General features: G+C 44.1%; 1 protein-coding gene across 12 annotated transcripts in view; it reads right to left on the minus strand.

Moving 5' to 3' along the window:
- Nucleotides 1-693: 693 nt before the first annotated feature.
- LOC129632531 (zinc finger protein 665-like) overlaps nt 694-24,132 on the minus strand; it is a 53,746-nt gene continuing 30,307 nt past the window's right edge. For 3 of the 12 annotated variants that reach the window (XM_055554239.1, XM_055554234.1, XM_055554243.1), the window contains 3 exons: nt 16,582-16,667; nt 10,601-10,727; nt 694-3,165 (listed from right to left, as the gene is read on the minus strand). In XM_055554239.1, the coding sequence (XP_055410214.1) occupies nt 806-3,165; nt 10,601-10,727; nt 16,582-16,596 (2,502 nt within the window). In that variant the 5' untranslated portion in view covers nt 16,597-16,667 and the 3' untranslated portion in view covers nt 694-805. The other 9 variants (XM_055554240.1, XM_055554241.1, XM_055554237.1 and 6 more) reach the window with 9 other exon arrangements.

The following is a 24,132-nucleotide window of genomic DNA, read 5'->3' on the forward strand; positions in this document are numbered from 1 at the left end:
CAAAGGGAGCTTATATACCTTAAATTGTGCATAGAAGATAATAGGGGGTGTGAAATCATGCAAAGTCAGCAGTCTTTGATCCTTATTGAGACCAGGCTTTCTTTTCTGCAAACTTATCATATACAAATGGTTTAGGTGATTTACATCATCTTCTGGCCAGAAGGCCTGTTAACATTTTATGACTCTGATAAAGGTTTGTCAGCCATAAGACTTATTTTCTTTAAGAGCAATTATTTTAAAGTTTGGCGCCATCCTCCGAAGGTGTTAGATAAAGTTGCGTTCCTATAGGGAAAAGGTGCAGTGGGCTTACAACAAAGGAAAGAATTTATTACCTTAAGGATCTGAAGTTGTTAACACCAAGGCCACTACTTATTTTTTCTATATATCAACTACATTAATTAATACACTTCCAAAAATACAATACAGGGGATGTGGAAACTTGGCAGCAAGCAGTGGCTCAACAATGAAATCTACTAGTTTTATTTTAACAATTTCTAACTCTCCGAGAGGCTCTATACTATTTGAATATCTTAAACTTCCCATGCCTCTGGCAGTTGGGAGACTGTAAACAATCGTATGCGTAGCTGTAGGAGTCCAGGTAAACCTGTCAGGCAAGTTAGAGAGCCGTCTGAGGGGTTTGGATTGAAACACTCTTTTATTATGCCCAGGAGGCTAATTAGCTAGAGCTCTAAGTTGATTTCCTTCAGAGAAAAGGTGGTCGGGGATAGCCACCCATTAATGTCAGAGGAGTTGGTGAAAGTCATGAAGCAGTAAAACAGACAGACTCTGGTTTTGGGGTAGACACTCAGGCAGGCCCAGAGGGGCACCCCTTGAGTTCTGGCTCGCCTTGCCCACCAGAACTCTCCCACATGACCTTGTCATGGGTGGGGACTCCCGTGCTGGGTCCCGGCAGTTTCTCTCCAGAATGAATTTTCTGATGCGATGTAAGGCTTCCATTTTCTCTAAAGGCCTTGCCACATACATCACATTTATAGTGTTTCTCTCCAGTATGAACCCTCTGATGAATTGCAAGTTGTCTGCTTCGAGTATAGCCACGGCCACATACATCACATTTATATGGTTTCTCTCCAGTATGAGTTCTCTGATGAACTGCAAGATAACACCTGGAACTGAAGACTTTGCCACAGAAAGTACATTTATGTGCTTTCTCATCTGTATGAACTGCTTGATGTGTATTTAAGGACGACCATGCAAGGAAACGTTTGTCACAGCTGTTACATTTAAAAGGTTTCTCTTCAGTATGAATTCTCCAATGAGATCCAAGTTGTCTCTTTTCAGTAAAACCACGGTCACATACAGCACACTTATAAGAATTCTCTCCTGTATGAATTCTCCGATGAATTCCAAGCTGTGACTTTCGAGTATAACCACGTCCACATATATCACATTTATATGGCTTCTCTCCAGTATGAATGATTTGATGAAGTGTACAGCTATCTTTGCGAGTAAAGGCCTTTCCACATACATCACATTTATACGGCTTCTCTCCAGTATGAACTCTACAATGAATTTCAAGGTGTGATTTTCGAGTATAGCCACAGCCACATACATCACATTTATAGGGTTTCTCTCCAGAATGAAGAATCTGATGAAGTGCATGGCTTTGTTTCCAAGTAAAGGCCTTTCCACACACATCACATTTATATGGTTTCTCTCCAGTATGACTTCTCCGATGAACTGCAAGGTAACATCTGGAAGTGAACATTTTGCCACACAAATTACATTTGGATGTTTTCTCATCTGTTTGAACTTCCTGATGTTTATTTAATGATGACAGTGCAAAAAAAAGTTTGCCACAGCTGTTACATTTGTAAGATTTCACTTCAGGATGAATTCTCCGATGAATTCTAAGTTGTCTCTTTCCAGTAAAGCCACAGCCACATATATCACATTTATAAGGATTCTCTCCAGTATGAACTATCTGATGAATTACAAGTTGTGACTGTTGAGAATAGCCATGGCCACACACATCACATTTATATGGTTTCTCTCCAGTATGAACTCTCTGATGAATTGCAAGTTGTCTGCTTCGAGTATAGCCACGGCCACATACATCACATTTATATGGTTTCTCTCCAGTATGAAGGATCTGATGAAGTGTGTGGCTTTCTTTGCGAGTAAAGGCCTGTCCACAGAGATCACATTTATATGGTTTCTCTCCAGTATGAAGGATCTGATGAAGTGCATGGCTTTCTTTTCGAGTAAAGGCCTTTCCACACACATCACACTTATATGGCTTCTCTCCAGTATGAACTCTCTGATGAATTCCAAGTTGTGCCTTTCGAGGATAGCCACGGCCACATATATCACATTTATACGGTTTCTCTCCAGTATGAGTTCTCCCATGATTTTGAAGGTGTGTCTGGTGCTTAAAGCTGTGACCACATACATCACATTTATATGGTCTCTCTCCAGTATGAACTCTCAGATGAATTTGAAGGGCTGCGTTCCATTTAAAGCTGTGGCCACATACATCACATTTATATGGTTTCTCTCCAGTATGATTTGTCCGATGAACTGCAAGGCTATTATTTTCATTAAAGGCCTTGCCATATATGTCAGCTTTATATGGTTTTCTTCCTGTATGGATTTTTTGATGTCTAGTGTGTTCTGAGTCCTGAAGAATGGTTATGCCACACTCATTACTTTTGTAAGATTTTTTCTTGTGTACTTCTGGGTCTGGGGCCTGTTCTGAGGGATGCATAACAGCACTCTCACGTTTATGACAAATGCCTTTGTGGACACTACGAGTTCTCTGAGTTGGCAAACCTGAGGGGCTACTGTTGATATTCATCACAACTTGACTACATTCAAAAATTGTCCCTTCAGACTGAAGCATCTGCAATTCATCATGAAAGCTTGATCCGAGCCTTTCAACAGGCTTATCTCCTGCATCATTTCTACTCTGATGATCTCTCCCATCAGTGAAATTTTTGATATAGGATATAAATATTCCATTGTCTCTTCTTTCATCATCTGTCCACAGATTCTCAAAACCATGCACAGTTTCCTGTATATTCCTCAGGAAATAATCTTTAATTTCATGGGTTTTGGCTCTTCCAAACATCACTCTTTGAAAAAGTTCTCCTTTTCCACTGTTTCCTTTTGCTTGTAATTTCATGGTCATATCTATACAAGACACATCTACAAGATATAAAGAACCCCAGGTATCTGATTAATAACAATTCATAAATAAATTCTTTCATGTTGAACACATGATATTATACCAAAAGTCATACCCATCCTGAACAGTACTATGAATCTTCCCAATGATGAACTAAAAATATAAGGAACACTAAAGGAACAGAACTCTTTAAAAAAAAAAAAAAAAAAAAAAAAGAGTGATTACATAGACAAATTAATTTTAGGGTAGCCAAGTTTCAAAGACACAATCAGAAAACATTCATTTTATGCAAACCCATGTCACGTCTCAAAGAAAAAGATCTTTCCCATCATGATCTCAAAGCTCATTCTACTTGGTACTACACACACTTCTGTCTCATAATTGAGGATAAAAAAAATATTAAAAATTCCATGGATTGGGGAGATTGGTGGGCTACAGTGCATGACATCACAAAGAGTCAGACAGGACTAAGCAACTGAGCAAGCAAGGATCAACAAGGCACTACACTGTAATGGTAAATAATCCAAAGGAAGCATTCTAACGAAAACTGTAAAACATAAATGGCAGTTGACAACTGTTCAACAAATACTGCATAGTGAAAATAAACAATTTGTTGAAATAGTCCCCTCTCCACCCCCATCACAAGGCTTATGAGATCTTAGTTCCCTGACCATGGATTAAACCCAGGATCACTGCAGTGAAAGTACTGAATCCTATCCACTGGACTGTCAGGGAATTCCCTAAAATAATTTAAAAAAATAAATAAATAAAAACACATTTATAAATACCTCTTATAAACCTATCAGTACATAGACATTCAAGCATTTTATGAGAAGCAGTTCATGTCCGTTATACTGTGTAAAACATAAAGACTGTCATCTTTAAATGACAAAGAATTAATAAATGAAACATTCTCTACTTAAATAGCAGCCATTCACTACAGCAATTGCCTATCTATACAGTATCCTTCACTTCTCGGTTCATCAGCTGCAAGATACATGTAAAGGAACAAGCTTTGGGGTGTTTCTTATGCTGAGAGGTAAAGAATCTGCGATAAAGAAGCAATATTATTTGAAAACTTATTAAATACAGTCAGAGACACTCTTCAGAACGAAAAGTAAACTAACAATAAACAAGATGTAATGTAGACAGAGACATGTCACAATAAGAAAGAGACAGGAAGTAAATACGTATTTTAAGCAAAAGTAACATTTGAGGCAAATTTCCTGATGGCCCAGTGGACAGCATTATACGCTTACACTGTAGGGGGTACAGATTCCATACCTAATGCAGACAGAAGATCCCGCCTGCCACAGTTTAGTTCATTCAGTTCAGTCACTCAGTCGTGTCCGACTCTTTGCAACCCCATGAATTGCAGCACACCAGGCCTCCCTGTCCATCACCAACTCCCGGAGTTCACCCAAACTCATGTGCATCAAGTCGGTGATGCAATCCAGCCATCTAATCCTCTGTCATCCCCTTCTCCTCCTGCCCCCAATCCCTCCCAGCATCAGAGTCTTTTCCAATGAGTCAACTCTTTGCATGAGGTGGCCAAAGTACTGGAGTTTCAGCTTTAGCATCATTCCTTCCAAAGAAATCCCAAGGCTGATCTCCTTTAGAACAGACTGGCTGGATCTTCTTGCAGTCCAAGGGACTCTCAAGAGGCTTCTCCAACACCACAGTTCAAAAACATCAATTCTTCGGCGCTCAGCTTTCTTCACAGTCCAACTTTCACATCCATACATGACCACAGGAAAAACCATAGCCCTGACTACACACACCCTTGTTGGCAAAGTAATGTCTCTGCTTTTGAATATGCTATCTAGGTTGGTCATAACATTCCTTCCAAGGAGTAAGTGTCTTTTAATTTCTTGGCTGCAATTACCATCTGCAATGATTTTTGAAGCCCCAAAAAATACAGTCTGATACTGTTTCTGCCACATGGCTCAGTAAAATAAAAAAAAAAAAGTCACTTCTGCCCTTTCGGTAAAACAGTCAAAATTCTATGACACCTAAGAGCACTAATTACCTCAATTTTTCAAAGGTGGATTCACAGGGTTCATGTACACAACTCCGTGGCATATGAAAGTAATGAGCAAAGCAGGACTGAAACCCAGACCTACAGATTCATACATGCTCTTAACCACCAGGGCCCACTTGGGCAGAACAGATTACAAAAGGTTACAACAAACTTCAGGACTTTAAAAACATAAGGTCAAGTGAGTCACAAGAACTGATCTGTGTAACTAACAGCCTTATTCAGTCATCTCACCTATAAATGGTTTCCCAAGTACCACCCCCCCCCACATATCAAGTCGTGTCCTGAAAATGTGGTTCAGTGGATGAGCACGGGTCATTTTGTACAGTATGAGCATGGACAGAAGGAACCTGGAGCCTGATTCATATATGCAAGACGGGGTCGAAGAGAAGATCTCAGAGTCCACTGTCCTTACAGGCTTCCTGAGTTACAATCACAGAAGATCCAAACCACATTCCTGTTACACACACCCCTGAAGGTTGTGGTAAAAGCAGTAACAACAGGAATAGCTGAGGGTTCTGAACAGGAAGACAGGTTGAAGGCAGCTCTGTGTAGGATCTGAGACACCAAATGCAATCCAAGATTGGCCATTCTCTTCCCTTCTTCCAATGAGGTCTCCCAAGTGCACCAAATAGGAAAAGAACCAGGCTGGCTCCAGGTATTACAGCTCTGGAGGTGTTACCATTGCTGGACATGGACCAAAAAGTAGACATCCCACGGTATCCAGCACAGAAGGGGGACAGAGAGGAATTAGATCCCTTTGAAACACCTCATCACATGCTCCCCAAAGTCAAGCAACAACATTGACAGGAGTGAAATGACACACTGCTACAGATCATAGAAAGACCTACTCTTTGGGACCTCTTTTCTTGGGGCCCACTTTCCATAAGCCTCTCTCCTTTTTCTTTTTAAATCACGTTTTTCATTTGTAAACAGCCACCTGTAAGTCAGAATTTTTTTTCCCTAGTAAAATGTAATTTTCACATAGGAGACAGATGGGCTCCACAATGGATATCTACAATATGTCACCCTTCTCTCTGCATTCCCTGAGATAAGAGATAGCTGGGCTCCAGTTGAGGAATCTATAGCCAACAAATACATGGTAAATAGCCAGTCTTTGTCTCTTACTTCAAGGGAATAATCATGCCAAGGACAAAGAAAGGAAAAAAACCTGTCTATTAACTGAGACACTACACATGTGCAGAAAGGTTGCTTGAGATCAAATCAGAGGAAAATTCAGGCCATAAGGAGTCTTACTTCTCCCAGAAGCCTTCACTTCGAGATACAGCTTGGTTAGGGTGTGCATTCACACCCCAGGGGAGGGGCCTGAGACAAATTAACCAGAGGAGACAAAGGAAGGTGACTGGCCCGAGGGGAGACAAAGACCTGGAAAACTGTACCTTTAAAAAGAATAGACACTTACCAAAGGTGGGCTCTCTCTCTGAGCTAGCCCATGTGCCTTTCTGCATGTACTTTTCCTTTCAATAAACATTTTCCTTTACTCTTTACCTTGTGCCTATTCATCTGAATTCTTTCTTGACTAGGCAGGCAAGACTACGGACCTTAGCCCTATCTGTTGGCTGCTGTGGTCCAATGGTCAAGACTCTTGGTCTGGGAAACAAAGACCTTGCTTCCAGCTTCCACTCGCTTCCACTCATTGCTATGAGCATCCAAACTCAATTTCATTTCTCACACCTTTACTGAAAACACACATCTTACTTTCCTTAAGCAACCATGAACTGAGCTTTCTATTAGCATTTTCTAGATTGGTGAGCATAAATACCAGTGATCACTTCTAAAAACATTTGCTGTCTTATAGACAGCATCTCAGGGTAGCACCAAATATATTCATCAATAGTCCTAAATCTGAGTGCAATACAATAGAAGTATTACACAATGTGCATGATTCAAGACATGTCTTAATTAGATAAGCAAACATTAATACTAGATTTTTAACGTTGAATATTTCCCAAGTCATGTGAACCTGAAATTCATTTAGGTTAATATCTCTTATAATTGATTTGTACACACTTAATTTTTTTTTAATTAATTTATTATTATTGACTTCACTGGGTCATCATCACTGCTCTGGCTTTCTCTTGTGTCAAGTGGGGACTACCCTCTAGTTGTGGTGAATGAGCTTCTCATTGTAGCTACTTCTCTTGTGGACCATGAGCTCTAGAGCACGTGGGCTTCAGTAGTGGTGGTGCATGGGCTTAGCTACTCTGCAGCATGTGGAGTCTCCCTGGACCAGGGATCAAACCCGTCTTCTGCACTGGCAGGCAGATTCTTTACCATTGAGACACCAGCAAAGCCCAAGTGCTTCCTTTCTTTTAAAGCCAATTAAGTAAGAGCTTATTTACAAATAAACCTCAGCAATATTATCCAAAATCAAAGACACACACTGAGACATGCATAAATCAGACAGATTTAAAATGTCTCTCTGACTCTTCTGAAGTTGGTATCATTCCCTCTCCCAGGGGATCGTGCCAAGCCAGCAACTGAAGCCACATCTCCTGCGTCTCCCACACTGGCAGGCAGCTTCTTTACCACTAGAGTCATCTGGGATCCCTGGTAAAGGTTAACTTCAAGCTTTTCTGTAGGCAGGGCTTTTAAGAAGCTAGCTGTTTTTATTCCATATGCAGAAAGAAATGGTTTTGTACTTTCAAAAAAATAAAGGAAAAATCATTTTAACCAGTTTTCTCCAGAATCTAAAGAATATTACAGCAATCCCTGTGTCAAAAAACTTATCTTCCCTTTCAATAGTCACAGTTTTATATCTAAAATACAGAGCAAACAGTGCTCAAATTGACTGTGATTAAACGGGGCAGATGCTTTTGAACTGTGGTGTTGGAGAAGACTCTTGAGAGTCCCTTAGACTGCAAGGAGATCCAATCAGTCCATTCTGAAGGAGATCAGCCCTGGGATTTCTTTGGAAGGAGTGATGCTAAAGCTGAAACTCCAGTACTTTGGCCACCTCATGCGAAGAATTGACTCATTGGAAAAGACTCTGATGCTGGGAGGGATTGGGGGCAGGAGGAGAAGGGGATGACAGAGGATGAGATGGCTGGATGGCATCACTGACTCGATGGACGTGAGTCTGAGTGAACTCCAGGATGGTGATAGACTGGGAGGCCTGGTGTGCTGCAATTCATGGGGTCACAAAGAGTCGGACACGACTGAGTGACTGAACTGAACTGAACTGGGGCAAATGGATGATAAAAATCATAGATTGTCCATCTGGAGAGATGTGGGCCTTCACTTGATCAGAAAAATCTGAAGGGGTAAAGAAACTTGCTAGAGTTGGGGCAGGATTGGGGGAAACTGGGCACCCCCTCCCCACTGAGAGACAGGGGAAGTTAGAAGGGGACTAGCTGATAGAGAGAGAGACAGAGGGGTAGGAGGGGTGAAAGGCCACAACAGAACAAAGATAACGGAGACAGAAAAGGCAGTAGGGAACACTGTTAGAGATGTGGGCCAGCTCAAGAGAGAGCCAACTTATAAAGTGAGGAGCTGATCAGCTAATACATAATTTGATATTGTAATATCCACAATCGTCCTCACTAATCACATAATTCTGTTTCCAGTTATAACTTCTCTCCAGACAATTTTAAGCTTGCTTTATGTACCTCATGTACTTCCCTGGTGGCACAGCTGGTAAAGAATCCCCATGCAATGTGGAAGACCTGGGTTCGATCCCTGGGTTGGGACGATCCCCTGGAGAAAGCAAAGGCTACCCACTCCAGTATTCTGGCCTGGAAAATTCCATGGACTCTATAGTCCATGGGGTCGCAAGGAGTCCGACATGACTGAGCGACTTTCCCTTTCAATTTATGTACCTCATGATAGGAGAGAGGAGGATCCAGCCTCTCATCCGGCATGGCATTCTTATCCTTTCTCAACGGGCAAGAGTCACAAATATTCAGTAACTTCTAAGGGTACAGCCCTCTTTAATTTAAGGTTCCAATTCTCACACCATCCAGTGAAGATGTCCCATGTATTAGCTAACTAGTAGAAAGGTGAATCATCCCATTAGGAAATAAAAACTTCAACCTTAACCTCTTTCTTCTTACAGAGTGGCATTTTTGTCTCACAAATACTGCTCACAGGGCCAATTAAAGTTTTGCCAGAAGTTGTCACTTTCGTCTCAGGTTCAAAGATTTGTTAACAAAATAAGCCACTCGTTCTGTAGAAATAAATAATACAAATACTTAAAGAATTATCAAGCTGACTTTCAATATGCTAACATTAAAAGAAAAGATAAGCAGAAACAGCAGAAAATACATCACCAAATTGGGTTCTGACCAACATCCAGATTCAAACAGTGCTGGGAAGTCCCGGGACACAGCCCATCGGAAGACCCAGTGGGGAAAAGGTCCCAGGCAGCATGTTAGGGTCATGGGTGAGACTAAAAGATTGCAGTTTGGGGTTTCCGTTTATATTCCCAGGATGCTAACTGTTATCATCAGCAATCTGTGAGCAAATAGCACTTCTGCTTTTTGTTAATGCTCTTTGTTTGTCTTACAAAACCTATAACGTTGCTAAGCCTGGGGATGAGTAGGCCAGGGCACCTCCAAGGGCTCGACAATCTCAAGATTTGTCCCTTATCTTATCCCTCGTGCTGTAAGCCTTGCACTCACAGCAGGCAGTCAGGGCACTTAGAGTCATGGCACTGTCCAGCCAGGTTAGAAGCAAGCTCAGAGGCCTGCTTTAGTGAGGACCTAGACCTTGTGCGTCCTGCTTTGCCAAGTGTAGAATCCCACCTCTTCTGTCAGCCAAGAAGTGATTTAAATTATAGACGGAATGAAAAATATTCACAATTTACTATCTGCATCCTACTGAATGCACAAGAAACAGTATAATACACAGTATAATATGCGGATACCTGGGCTTCCCCGGTGGTTCAAAGGTAAAGTATCCACCTGCCACACAGGAGATGCGGGTTCAACCCCTGCATGGGGAAGATCCCCCTGGACGAGGGCATGGGAACCCACTCTAGTACTCTGGCCGGGAGAATCTCATGGATAGAGGAGCCTGGAGGGCTATGGTCCACTGGGTTGCAAAGAGTCAGGCACGATTGTAGCAACTGAGCACACAGACATGCATGTATAGATCCTTTCCAAGAACTACTGAACCAAGAACACAGGTGTAGAAAACAGGGAATTGGATATTTTAAAGTTGGAAATCAGCTTTAAAAATACTCAAGCTATAGAGAAACTTGTGTATCACACACTGGGCAGAGCACCTGAAGAAAGGACAAGCTTATAGTCCTGATGCCAATCATGAAGCTTTTTTATCTCTGAATCAACAAGGCTGTAAACTCAGTCAAGCAAAACAGGGGCTGCCAAGAAACACAGAGGGAAAATGCAGAGATAACCCCAAACCAGATTCCAACTTCACAGGGAAGTCATCCTCACCCACAGACAGCAGGTTCCTGTAGGTCTCCACCATCACATCCTGGTACAAGGCCCTCTGAGCAGGGTCCAGGCATTCCCACTCCTCTGGAGTGAACTTGATGTCCACATCCTCAATGGTCAACTGTGTCTGAAATGAAAGCACATTTCACTAACAGGCACTGAGGAGGATTTTTATTTTCACACGAAATGAGAAGAGGTTAGAGAGATAAGGATCAATTCAGGTAATGTAATATTATGACAGATCCATTAAAAGCTATTTGGAACAAACTGTCAGTCTCTAATTTCCTGTTGTTTCATAAGACTATGACATCTTCCAATCAACATGAATTTGTCACTTCTGTGGAGAATACATGAAGAATATACAAATAAATTCAATCAGTGAGTTGTCTATGCAGAAGTGTTACACTCTACAAACTAAGTGACATTCACTATCTAGATGACTTACAGCAAAGACTGGTGTCTTCAAACAACAAAGTCCACATCGGTGTTAAAAGAACACACATTGTGGTGATGATGACATCATCACACTGATGACAGGTGTTCAACACTTCTGACACACTAAGCATTACTCTAAGACTTTACACAGACAAACTTAGAAGCAACATAACAGCACGTTAGAGAAAGATCTGTGTCCATTTGACTGGGGAGAAAACTCTTGTCAACATTCTAAGAAATCGCTCAGATCAAACAGTTAAGAAATGAGGCAACAGCATCTGAGATCAGGTGGTTAGGACTGACAACTGAACCTAAGGAATCAACGAGTTAAGTAACAGAGCAGGAAAGTGTATCCACAAAGAATTCTCTGAGAATACCTGAAATAACTTCAAGAAAGTTGATGTGCAATGGAGGTGAAGAACCCCAGATCTTTTGTCAGCCAAGAAATGATGGACATGATAGATGGACAGAAAAGTTTCACAAATTAATTTGCTATCTACCTCCCTCTGAATGCACAGGGAACACTATAATATATAGTATAATACATATGTATCTGGTCTTCTGCGGAGGTTCAGCAGTAAAGAATCTGCCTGCAATGCAGATGACATAGTGTTGATATCCGCGTGGGGAAGATCCCCCTGGAGAAGGGCATGGCAACCCACTCCTGTATTCTTGCCTGGAGATTATTCCTGGGACAGAGGAGCCTGAAGGGCTATGGCCCATTGGGTCACAAAGAGTTGAACACAACTATAGGATAAATGGTCACTGTATAGGGTCACCCCCTCTTCGAACCAACCACACAATGTCAATAATCTTACTATTTCTATCATTCATGTGATGAGGAAGAAAAAACTTAAGGAAATGGAAAACACTTAAGATACAATTTCAACTGCTACAAAGCATAAAACATGTTTATGAGATGATGTTCTGTAATAAATCCATGGAATTACAGATTCATGCTCTCACACATGCAAATGTAAACACACAACTGGTTGAAACAAGGAAGACCTGTCTTTATTTTTTCTTTCAATCCAAATACACTGAGTGTCAACGTGGGCCCCAAACTGGGAACACAGCAGTGAACATAATGGAGCTTACGGTCTAGCAGCCAGCCACCCAATTACATCCATAATTTTAACATTATTATTGCAACATGTGCTCTGAAACAGGCCTGGTGCTAAGAGAAGATTTATTGGAAAGTCTTGACATACATCGACAAATCAGACAAGGTCTCCGTGAGGAGGAAACACTTAGCATTGGCAAGGTGGGAAATGGAAGAATTGCAAGCAGAGAGAACAGCCTGAATGCCGGCTCTGAGGCACGAAGATATTTAGTGAACAGGAAGCCAGCCAGTCTAACTGGGACACAGGGAACAAAGAGGGGTGATGCCAGGTAGAGGCTGCTTTCTACAAGGTCTTTGGATTTAGGACTTTATTCCAAAAGTAACTGAAAGTTACTGAAGAATCTTCAAGAGGTAAATCAGAGGTTTAGATTTGCTTTTCAGAGCTCATTCTGCTGTGTAAGAAGGTTGCTGCTCCTTAGTCCCTTAGTCGTGTCAGATCTTTTTTTTTTTTTCCAAGCTAAAATACATCTTTATTAATCAAAATAGGAACCATTACAGTCAACACATTTTTTGCCAATGAGAAATGTTTGTTTATTCCCATAGCATAAAAATCCGTGCTTCAGGATTCAACGAACTCTTGGAAAGCGTTTTCTGCATCCTGCTGGTTATGAAAGCATTTTCCCTGCAAACAGCTTCGAGATCCTTGAAGTGGTGGGTGGTTGGCAAGAGGTCAGGTGAATGTGGTGGATGAGGCATAACTTCATAGCCCAATTCGTCCAACTTGTGAAAAGCTGGATGTGAGGTGGTGCCGTTGGGTGGTGGTGTGGAGAAGAATGGGGCCCGCTCTGCTCACCAATGCTGGCTGCAAGTGCTGCAGTTTTCAGTGCATCTGATTTGCCGAGCATGCTTCTCAGATGTAATGCTTCTGCTAGGATTCAGAAAGCTGCGGTCAGACTGGCAGCAGACCACCAAACGGTGACAAAGGACCTTTTTTTTTTTTTTTTTTTGGTACAAGTTTGGCTTTGGAAGGTGCTTTGGAGCTGCTTCTTGGTCCAGCCACTGAGCTGGTCATCACTGGTTGTTATATAAAATCCACTGTTCATCTCACATCACAATCTAATCAATAAATGTTTCACTGTTGTTGGGTAGAATAAAAGGTGACACTTCAAAACGACAATTTTTTTATATGCAATGAGGCATCCACTTATCAAGCTTTTTCACCTTTCCAATTTGCTTCAAATGCTGAATGACTGTAGAATGGTCAGCGTTGAGTTCTTCAGCAACTTCTCCTGTAGTTGTAAGAGGATCAACTTCGATGACGGCTCTCAATTGGTAATTGTCAGCTTCCAACGGCCAGTCACTACGCTCAGCTTCAAGGCTCGCATTTCCTTTGCAAGACGTCTGGAACCACCACTGCACTGTACATTGGTTAGCACTTCCTGCGCCAGATGTGTTGCTGATGTTGCGAGTTGTCTCCACTGCTTTACGACTCATTTTGAACTCAAATTTGTTTCTTGTTTAACATCATTTCCCTAGTCTGAAAACTTTATTATTGGTTCATTTTCCTATTGGTACAAAGTACAAATTTTCCTTTCTTCGTGTGTGTATGTCTCTTTTAATGGGTCATGCTGCTGCTGATGCTAAGTCGCTTCAGTTGTGTCCAACTCTGTGCGACCCCACAGACGGCAGCCCACCAGGCTCCTCCATCCCTGGGATTCTCCAGGCAAGAACACTGGAGTGGGTTGCCATTTCCTTCTCCAAGTCGTGTCAGATCTTTGCGACCTCATGGTAGCCCACCATGCTCCTCTGTTCATGGGACTTTCAGGCAAGAATTCTAGAGTGGGTGGCCATTTCCTACACCAATGAGATGCCTTTGGACACATTCTGGGATGATACTCCCGTTTTCTTTTATTCATGTGTATTTCAGCATCTTTGGGACATTAAAAATGCATCAATTTATACTTCAGTAATTTGTCTTCATTTAATGTATTTTAAAGTTCTTTATTTTGGTTTTTCTGGGTCTTTGTTGCTGTAAGCAGGCTTTCTGTATTTGCAGCTGCAGTGTACAGGCTTCTCATTGCAGTGGCTTCTCTTGTTTTGGAGCACAGGCTCCTGAGTATGTGGGTTTCATTACTTATGGCCGCCAGGCTCCAGAGCTCATGCTCAGTAGTTGTGGTACATGGGCGTACTTGCTCTGAGGCATCTTCCTGGACCTGGGATGGGACCCATGCACCGTACATTGGCAGGTACATTCTTATCCACTGTACTACCAGGGAACTCCTAAACATTATCTTATAGTACCTCAAAAAAATGAAAATACAATCAGAAAATAATATACCGTCGATTTATTCTACTTAGTATAAAAATACCTGTATTTACAAATAATATGAGGGCTTCCCTGGTGGCTCAGTGGTAAAGAATTCACTGGCCAATCCAAGAGACACAGGTTTGATCCCTGATCCGGTAAGATCCCACATGCCAAGGAGCAACTAAGCCCATGAGCCTCAATTTCTGAGCCAGAGCTCTAGAGCCCAGCAGGTGAAACTACTGAAGCCAGTGGGCTCTAGAGCCTGTGCTGTAAGATGAGAGAAGCCACCACAATGAGAAGTCCGCACATTGCAACTAGAGAGTGGCCACCATTCGCCAGAACTAGATAAAAGCCACTGAAGCAATGAAGAGCCAGTACAGCAAAAAAATAAATTTAAATAGAGTAATATGATCTTATTCTTAATGTAAGGTTCACTTCAGTCGCTTAGTCATGTCTGACTCTTTGCGACCCCATGAACTGCAGCATGCCAGGCCTCCCTGTCGATCATCAACTCCCGGAGTCCACCCAAACCCATGTCCATTGAGTGGGTGATGCCATCCAACCATCTCATCCCCTGTTGTCCCCTTCTCCTCCTGCCCCCAATCTTTCCCAGCATCAGGGTCTTTTCAAATGAGTCAGCTCTTCCCATCAGGTGGTCAAAGTATTGGAGTTTCAGCTTCAACATCAGTCCTTCCAATGAACACTCAGGACTGATTTCCTTTAGGATGGACTGGTTGGATCTCCTTGCAGTTCAAGGGACTCTCAAGAGGCTTCTCCAACACCACAGTTCAAAAGCATCAATTCTTCGGCACTCAGCCTTCTTCACAGTCCAACTCTCACATCCATACATGACCACTGGAAAAACCATAGCCTTGACTAGACGAACCTTTGTTGGCAAAGTAATGTCTCTGCTTTTTAATATGGTGTCAAGGTTGGTCATAACTTTCCTTCCAAGGAGTAAGCATCTTTTAATTTCATGGCTGCAATCACCATCTGCAGTGATTTTGGAGCCCAGAAAAATAAAGCCTGACACTGTTTCCACTGTTTCCCCATCTATTTTTCATGAAGTGATGGGACTGGATGCCATGATCTTAGTTTTCTGAATGTTGAGCTTTAAGCGAACTTTTTCACTCTCTTCTTTCACTTTCATCAAGAGGCTCTTTAGTTCCTCTTCACTTTCTGCCATAAGGGTGGTGTCATCTGCATATCTGAGGTTATTGATATTTCTCCCGGCAATCTTGATTCCAGCTTGTGCTTCTTCCAGCCCAGCGTTTCTCATGACGTACTCTGCATATAACTCAAATAAGCAGGGTAACAACATACAGCCTTGACGTACTCCTTTTCCTATTTGGAACCAGTCTGTTGTTCCATGTCCAGTTCTAACTGTTGCTTCCTGACTAATGTTAGGTATGTAGTTATTAACAGAATCCAAAGTTTATCTTTTCATTCCATGACCAAATATTCCATCAAGATTAGGAAAGTTGGGGGAATTCCCTGTCAGTCCAGGGTTTAAGATCTCGTACTTCCACCACAGATTTTCAGGTTCAATGCCTCCTCAGGGAACTAAGACCTTGCGAGATGCATCATGTGGCCAAAAAGGAAGAATAAATAATTCACAAACTATATTTCATAGTTTAAATTAGATGGTATAATGAAACACTGCCTAGCACTGACATCTCTTTCTGAACTTTCCATTTCACTCCCAAATACTCAGGATTTTCAAGGAGTCCTCATTTAGTTTTAAATGTACTATAAAAAGTCAGGACTGATTCCCCCTCATTGGTCTCTTTTCCAAATTTTGGCATGTACTGTGCATGTTAATACCTCACGTCTATGTCCAGCTCCTTTATCCAGGTTGACAGAAAGCAGATAGCACATCCAGATGGGCCCTAAGCAATCCCTGCTGTCCAACAGCACTGAGACCCCGTCTCCAACCTGTGGGTGAGAAGCCCTGCCCAGGACGGTGCCCAGGGGAGACTCCTCATAAAGGCCAGGTCACCAGGTCATGGGGAGATGGGATCTAAGTGGAGACGACAGGCCCTGAGGGAAGGCCCCAGGCGAGTGTGCATGTACAGGAGTGAGACAGGATACTCCAGAGTCAGACACGATTAGCGAGTCCAAAGATGGGTATTTCAGGCAGGACAGACTGAGAATCCACTGAGAATATGACCTTACCTGAGAAAGAGCCATTCCTGACACGTTTTCTTTCACTTTCCTCCTCTTCTGGGCTTCTTCCTCATGTAACACGAGTCTTTAGAGGTCTATTACGAAAAGTGGAAAACATGCTGTTTAATGCTTAGGGTCAACAGACCCCCTTCCTGAGCTCCAACCACACATACAGGGATGCCCTCACCACGTGGAATAGACAGTCCTTTGTGCCCACAGTCTCAGGAGGGACTCACGACACTCAACTCCCATACAGAGTCCAACACGGGACTTTTCCACACTTTCTCTCGGATCACACTCCCCTCCTGGTGAGGCCTCATGTACACAGCAGCAGGGGGCACCTCCGCTTACCCCACGATGCCCTTCAGGTCACACAGCAGGCCCTGGTCCAGCCCCACTCAGAGCAGAGTGCCCTTCCCTCTCCCAGGGCTTGATCTCAGTCTCAGAAGTAGAGACTAAGAGCCCTGGTGCTCAATGCAGGGTCCAGATCAGAATCATCTGTGGCCTGTGCACATTCCTGGGGCGAGGCCCCACACAACAACCTGAAGAGTGTGTCTGTTGGGGGAGGGGTACAAAACATGCCCGGGCAAAATGCCTCATGATCTCATGTGAAGCCTGGTTTGAACATCACTCAAGGGGTCAAGTCCAGCCTACCTCCCACTTTCTTCTTTTCCAGTCTTACTGACATAGAATGGACTAACAAAAAGGGATGTGTATACATACCATGCACGATGTGACCATGTGACACACGTCTACACTGTGAAATATTTATCACAATCCACGAAGCAACACGTCCATCACCTCCAAATCCCCATGTTCCATGTGTGGTGACAACACTCGTGACTACCCTCCTGACACATTCCCAGCAGGCAGTAACAGAACAGGATTAACCACAGTCAGCGTGCTGCACGCACCTCCCCAGGATGCACTCATTTCACAACTCAAAGTCTCTACCTTTTGACCAACATCTCCCCATCTTCCCCACCTCCCAGCCCCAGATAACCACCATCCCACTGTCTGCTACTAGTGGTTTCAGATTTTTACATTCCACATATAAGCGAGCACATACAATCAGTCTTTTCCTACCTGCCTTAATTCACTTAGCATAATATTCTCTACATTCATCCAAGTGGTCCCAAGTGACAAAAATCGCCATTTTTATGGGTGCATGTCATTATATACGTGTTTGTGTTTCTCTGAGTGTATGCTACCACCCAGGACTTCTCTGGTAGCTCAAACGGTAAAGAATCCACTGTCAGTGTTGGAGAGCCGGGTTCGATCCCTCGGTTGGGAACATGCCCTGGAGAAGAGAATGGCAGCTCACTCCAGTATCCCTGCCTGGAGAATCCTATGGAGAGGAGCCTCGCAGGCTCCACTCCATGGGGCTGCAAGAGTCAGACACAACTGAATGACTAAGTTACACTTACTTGCACTTACAGGTTACCAACCTGGATGATTGGGCTCTTTAATCAATACAAATAGATAAGACATCAGAGGAGAAATTCAGGGAAGGCTTTACTGGGACTCCTGCTGCAGTAAGGGGAAGTGAGAACAAGAAGTGAGTGTCCTTGCTCCTCCCCAAAAGGGGGCAAGCTGGTCCCTTAAGTGAGGGTGCAGGTAGGTGTGCATTGGTGGTTAAGGTCAGAAGCTGAGGTGATCTGTCCCCCATATCCTCTGGTAGTGCTGTGGGCAGGGGTAACAGGCAGTGACCTCTTTTGCTTCTGGAGACTCAGATCACAGTTGGTTTTGGCCCTTTTCCTCCTTATTGTTCAGAATTGCTGACCCCACAGGAGTGTGGTTATGGTTTCTTCGTTTTGTTACACTTTCGTTGTGGTCTGTTGTCAAAGGGTTCGTCCAGGTGCAAGCAGTGCAGTAAAGGGCCCCAGGACACAGACTGTGTCATACACACAACATGTTTTCATTATCCAGTTTGACTACAACAGACATTCAGGTTGTTTCTCTAACAAATGGCTGTTGTAAATCATGCAGTATTGGTTATGAGAGAGCAGGTAACTCCTTCATAACACTGGTTTTGCACAGGACTTCCCCGGTTGCCCAGTAGTTAAGAACCTGCCAAGCTACACAGGGGATGTGGGTTTAAACGCTGGTGGGGGTACTGAGATCCCACATGCGGTGGAGCAACTAAGCCCGAGCACCACAACTAGAGAGTCCGTGCACCGAAACTAAAGACTCTGCAGGACGCAGGCAAAGCCAAATACATAACCATTTTTAAAAATTCTGATTTTTCTTCCTTTGGAAATAGAATCAGGAGTGAGAATGTGAGATCCTATGTATGTTCTGTTTTTAATCATTGGGGAACCTCCGCACTGAACGTCCAGAACAAGCCTTTGTAGTATAAGCTGCTGTAGAGTTGAGGTCTCTGGATTCTAGGAACACTCCTTCCCGACATCAGGCAATTTGAAGGCCCCACCCTGACAGAATCCTTCTGCCATCAACGCCCAGGGCCAATCAATTCCCTTCAAGGCTGAAACTTTCAAACCTCCATCTGTTCCAACACACTCCCCAGACACCTAGTAATAATCGACCCTGCTATGCAAACCCCAGAAAGTTCAAAGTCTTAACAACTCCTGCACTTATGATGGAATAATACTCAAGAAGACAGCCAAACACCGACCAGACTCAAGGCATCTTCATTTTAGTCAGTGACCCCAGCCAGTCCCCAAACTGTTATCTCCAAACTCTAATAATAAAAGACAGATGTGTAGGCTGATGCACATATTTCAATGCAACCTCAATATCTTCCACAGAAACACTCCAAGCTCTGTTTTTGTTTTTGTTTTTTACCTTACAAATGCATCTGAAACTTTCTCCATAAGCAACTCAAAATAACAGAAAATACCAAAGGTAACCCACGAAATGATCTCTGCGGTTTTATTGAGTTATTCTATGGGTTGCATACTTAATTCTCACCTTCCCTAAAGACCACAAAAAATCCACTGTGTGGAGGGGGTGCTGTGGGGCACCTCCTGGATCACGCCCCCCTTCTGAGACCACTGTGCCCATCCTCCTGCACCCAGACCTCCCTGTGGGCTCAGCTCAGGCCTTGCTTCTAACACACTGCAGGATAACATTCTTCCCAATCCTACAGCCTTCCTTCCTCCACAGGTGTGATCACAAGATTCCCAATTAATCCCAGTCATGCAAACCTCAGTCATAGCATCTGTGTCCCAGGAAAACTGAGCTAAGACACTGGCATGCCCACAATTCCACGCAGCCCACAATTAGCCATGAGCCCACGTCCAGGGCCTCCAGCCAGAACTGAGACCGGTTGTGTCAACAGGTCCATACACCACGTGATCTCAACAATGCTTGTCTCTCCCTCTCTCACACATACACACGATTCATCGGGTTCATTAAAAGGCACACTCCTGCTCCAACCCTCCTAGAAACCCCGACAAGCTCCCACTCACTTTCTCCCATTTTTCTACCTCTTCTCCATGCACAGCTGAACAAGAGCAGAGACCTCTAGGCGTGGGCATTGCAAAAGAAATGCGCCCTAGCTGCAAATCCAAGGACACTGGACACTCAGAATGGAGACCAAGAAGCCGGTCATCTTGCAAAAACCTGTCAGCAACGGGGATGTTAAGTAGTTGAGGGATGGTTGGACTGAGTTCAGTAAAGAAGTCAGAAGGAGAGAGAGGCCCCAGTCTCACTGGCTCCTGTTCTCTCTGCTCATACTAACTGGAAGATATCCCAGCTCATTAAAGAGGAGAGGGTGGTTTGGGGATAGGGAGGTGTTGTCTCCTACATACTCCCTTAAGATACTGACCAGTCTAATCGGAGTAAACTTAACATCCGCCGCTGAGCAGCTGATCTGCTGGAAGGCAAAGCTGCTGTCCAAGATGGCACCTGGTTCCTGGATGGACAGAGCTTAGAAGACCTGGGGGCTGCAGTGAGCAGTGGCACGGCAGACTAAAACATGGGGACACCTCAAGACACTAGATCTTTCGGGCTTTTCAGGATTCCTCACATCTTTTTGGTTTTGAGTAATGAAGTGTCCACATGGGGTAAGGATCAATTAGACTTGAAATGTCCAGAACAGATACAAGAACCATCATCACCGACCCTGTATGCTCTGTCTCCCCTGAGGATTGTTCAGCCCAACCCACATTCCCAGTCCTCACCCCCAAAGTGAGATGCTGCAAGTATCCTGGGAGGAGGAGGGGCATCTTTCAATTAAAGGAAAGGAGAAAAGACTCCAAATAATTAAAGGGCATTTCTGATGAGGGTGATTAATATAGAGGCGATAAACCTGGTTAACATGACAAAGAATATCAGAAGGAGATGGGGAGACCTCTCTGGCCTAGAGCTGAAGGAACAAAAAGAGCAAGAGCAACAGTGATATAATGATCAAAGGTAGATGTAGCAACTAAGATCTGCCAAGACAGAGAAGGTTTTGGTGTTTATGAGCACGGACTAAGTGAATGTGACCAGGACGGACTGACCAAGAGAAAGGGGGTTGGCTCCCAGGATGAGGCTGGAGACTCTGGCAGCAACCTGAGGATGACAAATGGCTGTGGAGCCACCTGAGGAGTCAGGATGCTGCCCTGAAGTCCCAGGGAAGCCAGTGGAGGTGGGAGGCCTCCCTTCACATCGACCTTTATTCACAGGAGACGGCTCATGATTCTCTCTGACTCTGAGCCTATGCTCCCACCTCCATCCTATTATTGTCATTTTTCATTTTGGAAGACTGGGACCCATTTCAAGTTCTCATAACAAATGGGCTCTCCCTACAAGAAGAACTGCCACACACACAGTCACACACCCAATTTGGCCAATCATTTCAGGGGTCAGTGTTGCTCAGCTTCTGGTCCTGAGGAAGCATCATCAGATCACTTCATAGCTCACTAGTTATCAAATCACATAAAAGAAAGGAAAATGAGGTATTAGACTAACTGCTTAAATAAGGTCCTGACTCTTAATATAAAAGATCACTGACATTCAAAGTATTCATCACAATGGTCTATAACTATTTATTAGTTACCAAAATATGTTTTCAAGATATAACATAAACAAGAAACAGCAAATGGGTCTCTAATAAATGTAAAACAAACCTAAAGTGAATCAGCTAATTAAAAATTTTTTTTCACTTATGAATTCTGGTGCCAAGTAAAAAATTGAGAATACAGAATATTTAGAAAAGAAAGACATGAATTAATTACAGGAGTCCACCAAATCTTATTTCACAAGGGAATAATTGTTTACAAGAAAGTAGGTGTTCAGTGTTTATCCCAAGATACAAAAAATGAAATATAAAGAGAAAGAAAAAAGTTAAAACCATCACAAAGAATATTTTTAATGTGCCTGGAAAAGGCATCATGTAGTAAGAGTCAGTTCTTGCCCCACTTCTCCTCTCCATAACCTCTACTCTGCACCAGGAAAAGGGAAGGGGGTGACTCACCTCTGAGAGAATCAAGTCACTGCCGCAGCCCCCACCTCTATAGCCTCTGCACATGGATGTTATCTTTTAATACAGATAATTACAAAATGCACAAGCCTTACAGACAAGTTTTGCAATTCTCATTTTCATCTGTATAATTTAAAAAGGAATGTTTTAAACTTAGTAGATTTTAAAGCCAAAAATCAATGTATCACGACTTAATAATCCTGATCAAATCGATTCAGCACTCGTCTGGATCTAGTCCCCTCCCCCACCTGCACACTAGTTGTTTTCACTTCATTTGGTTTATCTGTTTCCCTACTTCTTTCTCCGTCTCCCTTCCTCTACCCCTCGGCTCTCCTGCTGTGCTTGTCCTCCTCTACTTCTTCCCTACCTACCATTCTGCCTTTCTTTGCCATCTGTTCCCCGTCAAGATGCTTTCTCTCCAACCTCCCTGGTGATCCTCAATCTCTGTATTTCAGCCTTTCTTCCTCCATATCTGCCTTCCCTTCCTCCCCTCTCTGGCACCCCCAAGTGGCTATGCTTCCTCTCAGTTTCCTTTCTCAGCTCCTCCAATCACTAGGAGTCCCCTTTCTCTCCCAGCAGGATATTACTCTGTAAGCCAAGGTCCCAACTCTAGTATCCCCTTTGCGGGCTCTGTGTGTGAACTGCCCCTCCACTGTTGCTCTCTTTGGGACCCCTGATTTACAGCCCCTCTCCCTTGAAGGCTATAGAAGGGGGCCGCAGAGGATGAGATGGTTAGATACCATCACCGAGTCAACGATCAAGAATTTGAGCAAACTCTGGGAAATAAAGGGGTCGTAAAGACTCGGAATGAACACCACCACCTCCCTTTCTTGCTCACCTTTAACTCTCAGGAAATCCTGCTTTTCTCTAAACTTTTTCCCTAACCGCTACCTTCAAGGCCGATTCTTGTTCATGCTATTGTTTCTTCGCAAGTTCCTCACAATCCTCTTCGCTGCTATCGCTTCTCCCTCATGCTTTTCTCAAATATCTATTTCTCTAGGAGTCGCTGTCTCTGCTGCTTCTGACCCCTCCTGGCCTCCTAATTGCAGGGATGGCGACTGAATAAGAAGCCCCCCACCCGCAAGAGCCAAACTGCAACGGGTGGAATTTGGGACGGAGAACCTCGGGTGTCACGTGGCTGGAGTAGGTCACTTCCCCCGACACGGGTCAGGGCAACGTCACTATGAAGGCAAGGCCTGCGGGGCGAAAGGACCCGCCTGAGGAGGCTTGAGGTTAGAGGAACTGGGAGGGAAGGGGTATCAGCAGCGGGACGGGCTCTCCAGAATCCCAGGAACAGGGAGCCGGCGCGACCTCTCCGGGAGGGGGGGAGTCGGCGTGGCCAGGGGCTGAGAAGAGGAGGGTGGGGGCCGCGGAGCTAATAAACCCACCTTGCCGAAGAGAATCCTATGCGGTGTACGAAGGCAGAGGAGTCAGTGAGGTCAGTAAATGGTTTGAAGCAGTAAAGAGTTGCGAAACGAAGCGTCTCTATGAACCAAAAACTGGAAGCAGGTTCAGAGCGACTTTAAAGCAAAATGGAGGCGCCCCTTTGCCGCTCACCAAGAGGTCTGAGCTTGCTGGGGATGGTAGGACGGGCGCAGGGATTTAGAGTCACTAGCGAACCTGAGGCTCGGGGTACAGAGGAAAGGAGACTGAACTCAGGTTCGATTAGAAAGAAAGAAACTCACGCTGAGCTGGGACACCTCCACTCCCCTCGCTCCGCTTCCGGGTTTGTGGGACGCTGCGCGCACGCGCAGTGAAAGGGCGGAGCGGCCTGGGGGCGGGGACTCAGTAGAGCAGGGTCGTCGGGGAGCCTGGCGTTGAGCGAGGACAAGCACGCGGGAGTACGGAGGAAGTGTAAGGAGGGGCTTCAAGGCGTAGGGGGCCGAGCCTCCGGGCGCAGTTGGCGGGGCGGCACGGCGCGGCGGGGGCGGGGCGGGGCGGGGCGCACAGGTCTAAGCCGGCAGGCCCTTGGGGTGCGGTGGGCAGGGAGAAACAATTCATTACTGTAATCACCTCTTAAGGTGACTGCTGCTGCTGCTGCTGCTGCAGCCAGAATATTAAAACAGGCCTGCTCCTTGCAAGGAAAGTTATGATAAAACCAGACATTGTATTAAAAAGAAAAGACATCACTT

This window comes from Bubalus kerabau, chromosome 17 (assembly GCF_029407905.1).
Source record: "Bubalus kerabau isolate K-KA32 ecotype Philippines breed swamp buffalo chromosome 17, PCC_UOA_SB_1v2, whole genome shotgun sequence".
Classification (NCBI taxonomy): domain Eukaryota; kingdom Metazoa; phylum Chordata; class Mammalia; order Artiodactyla; family Bovidae; genus Bubalus; species Bubalus kerabau.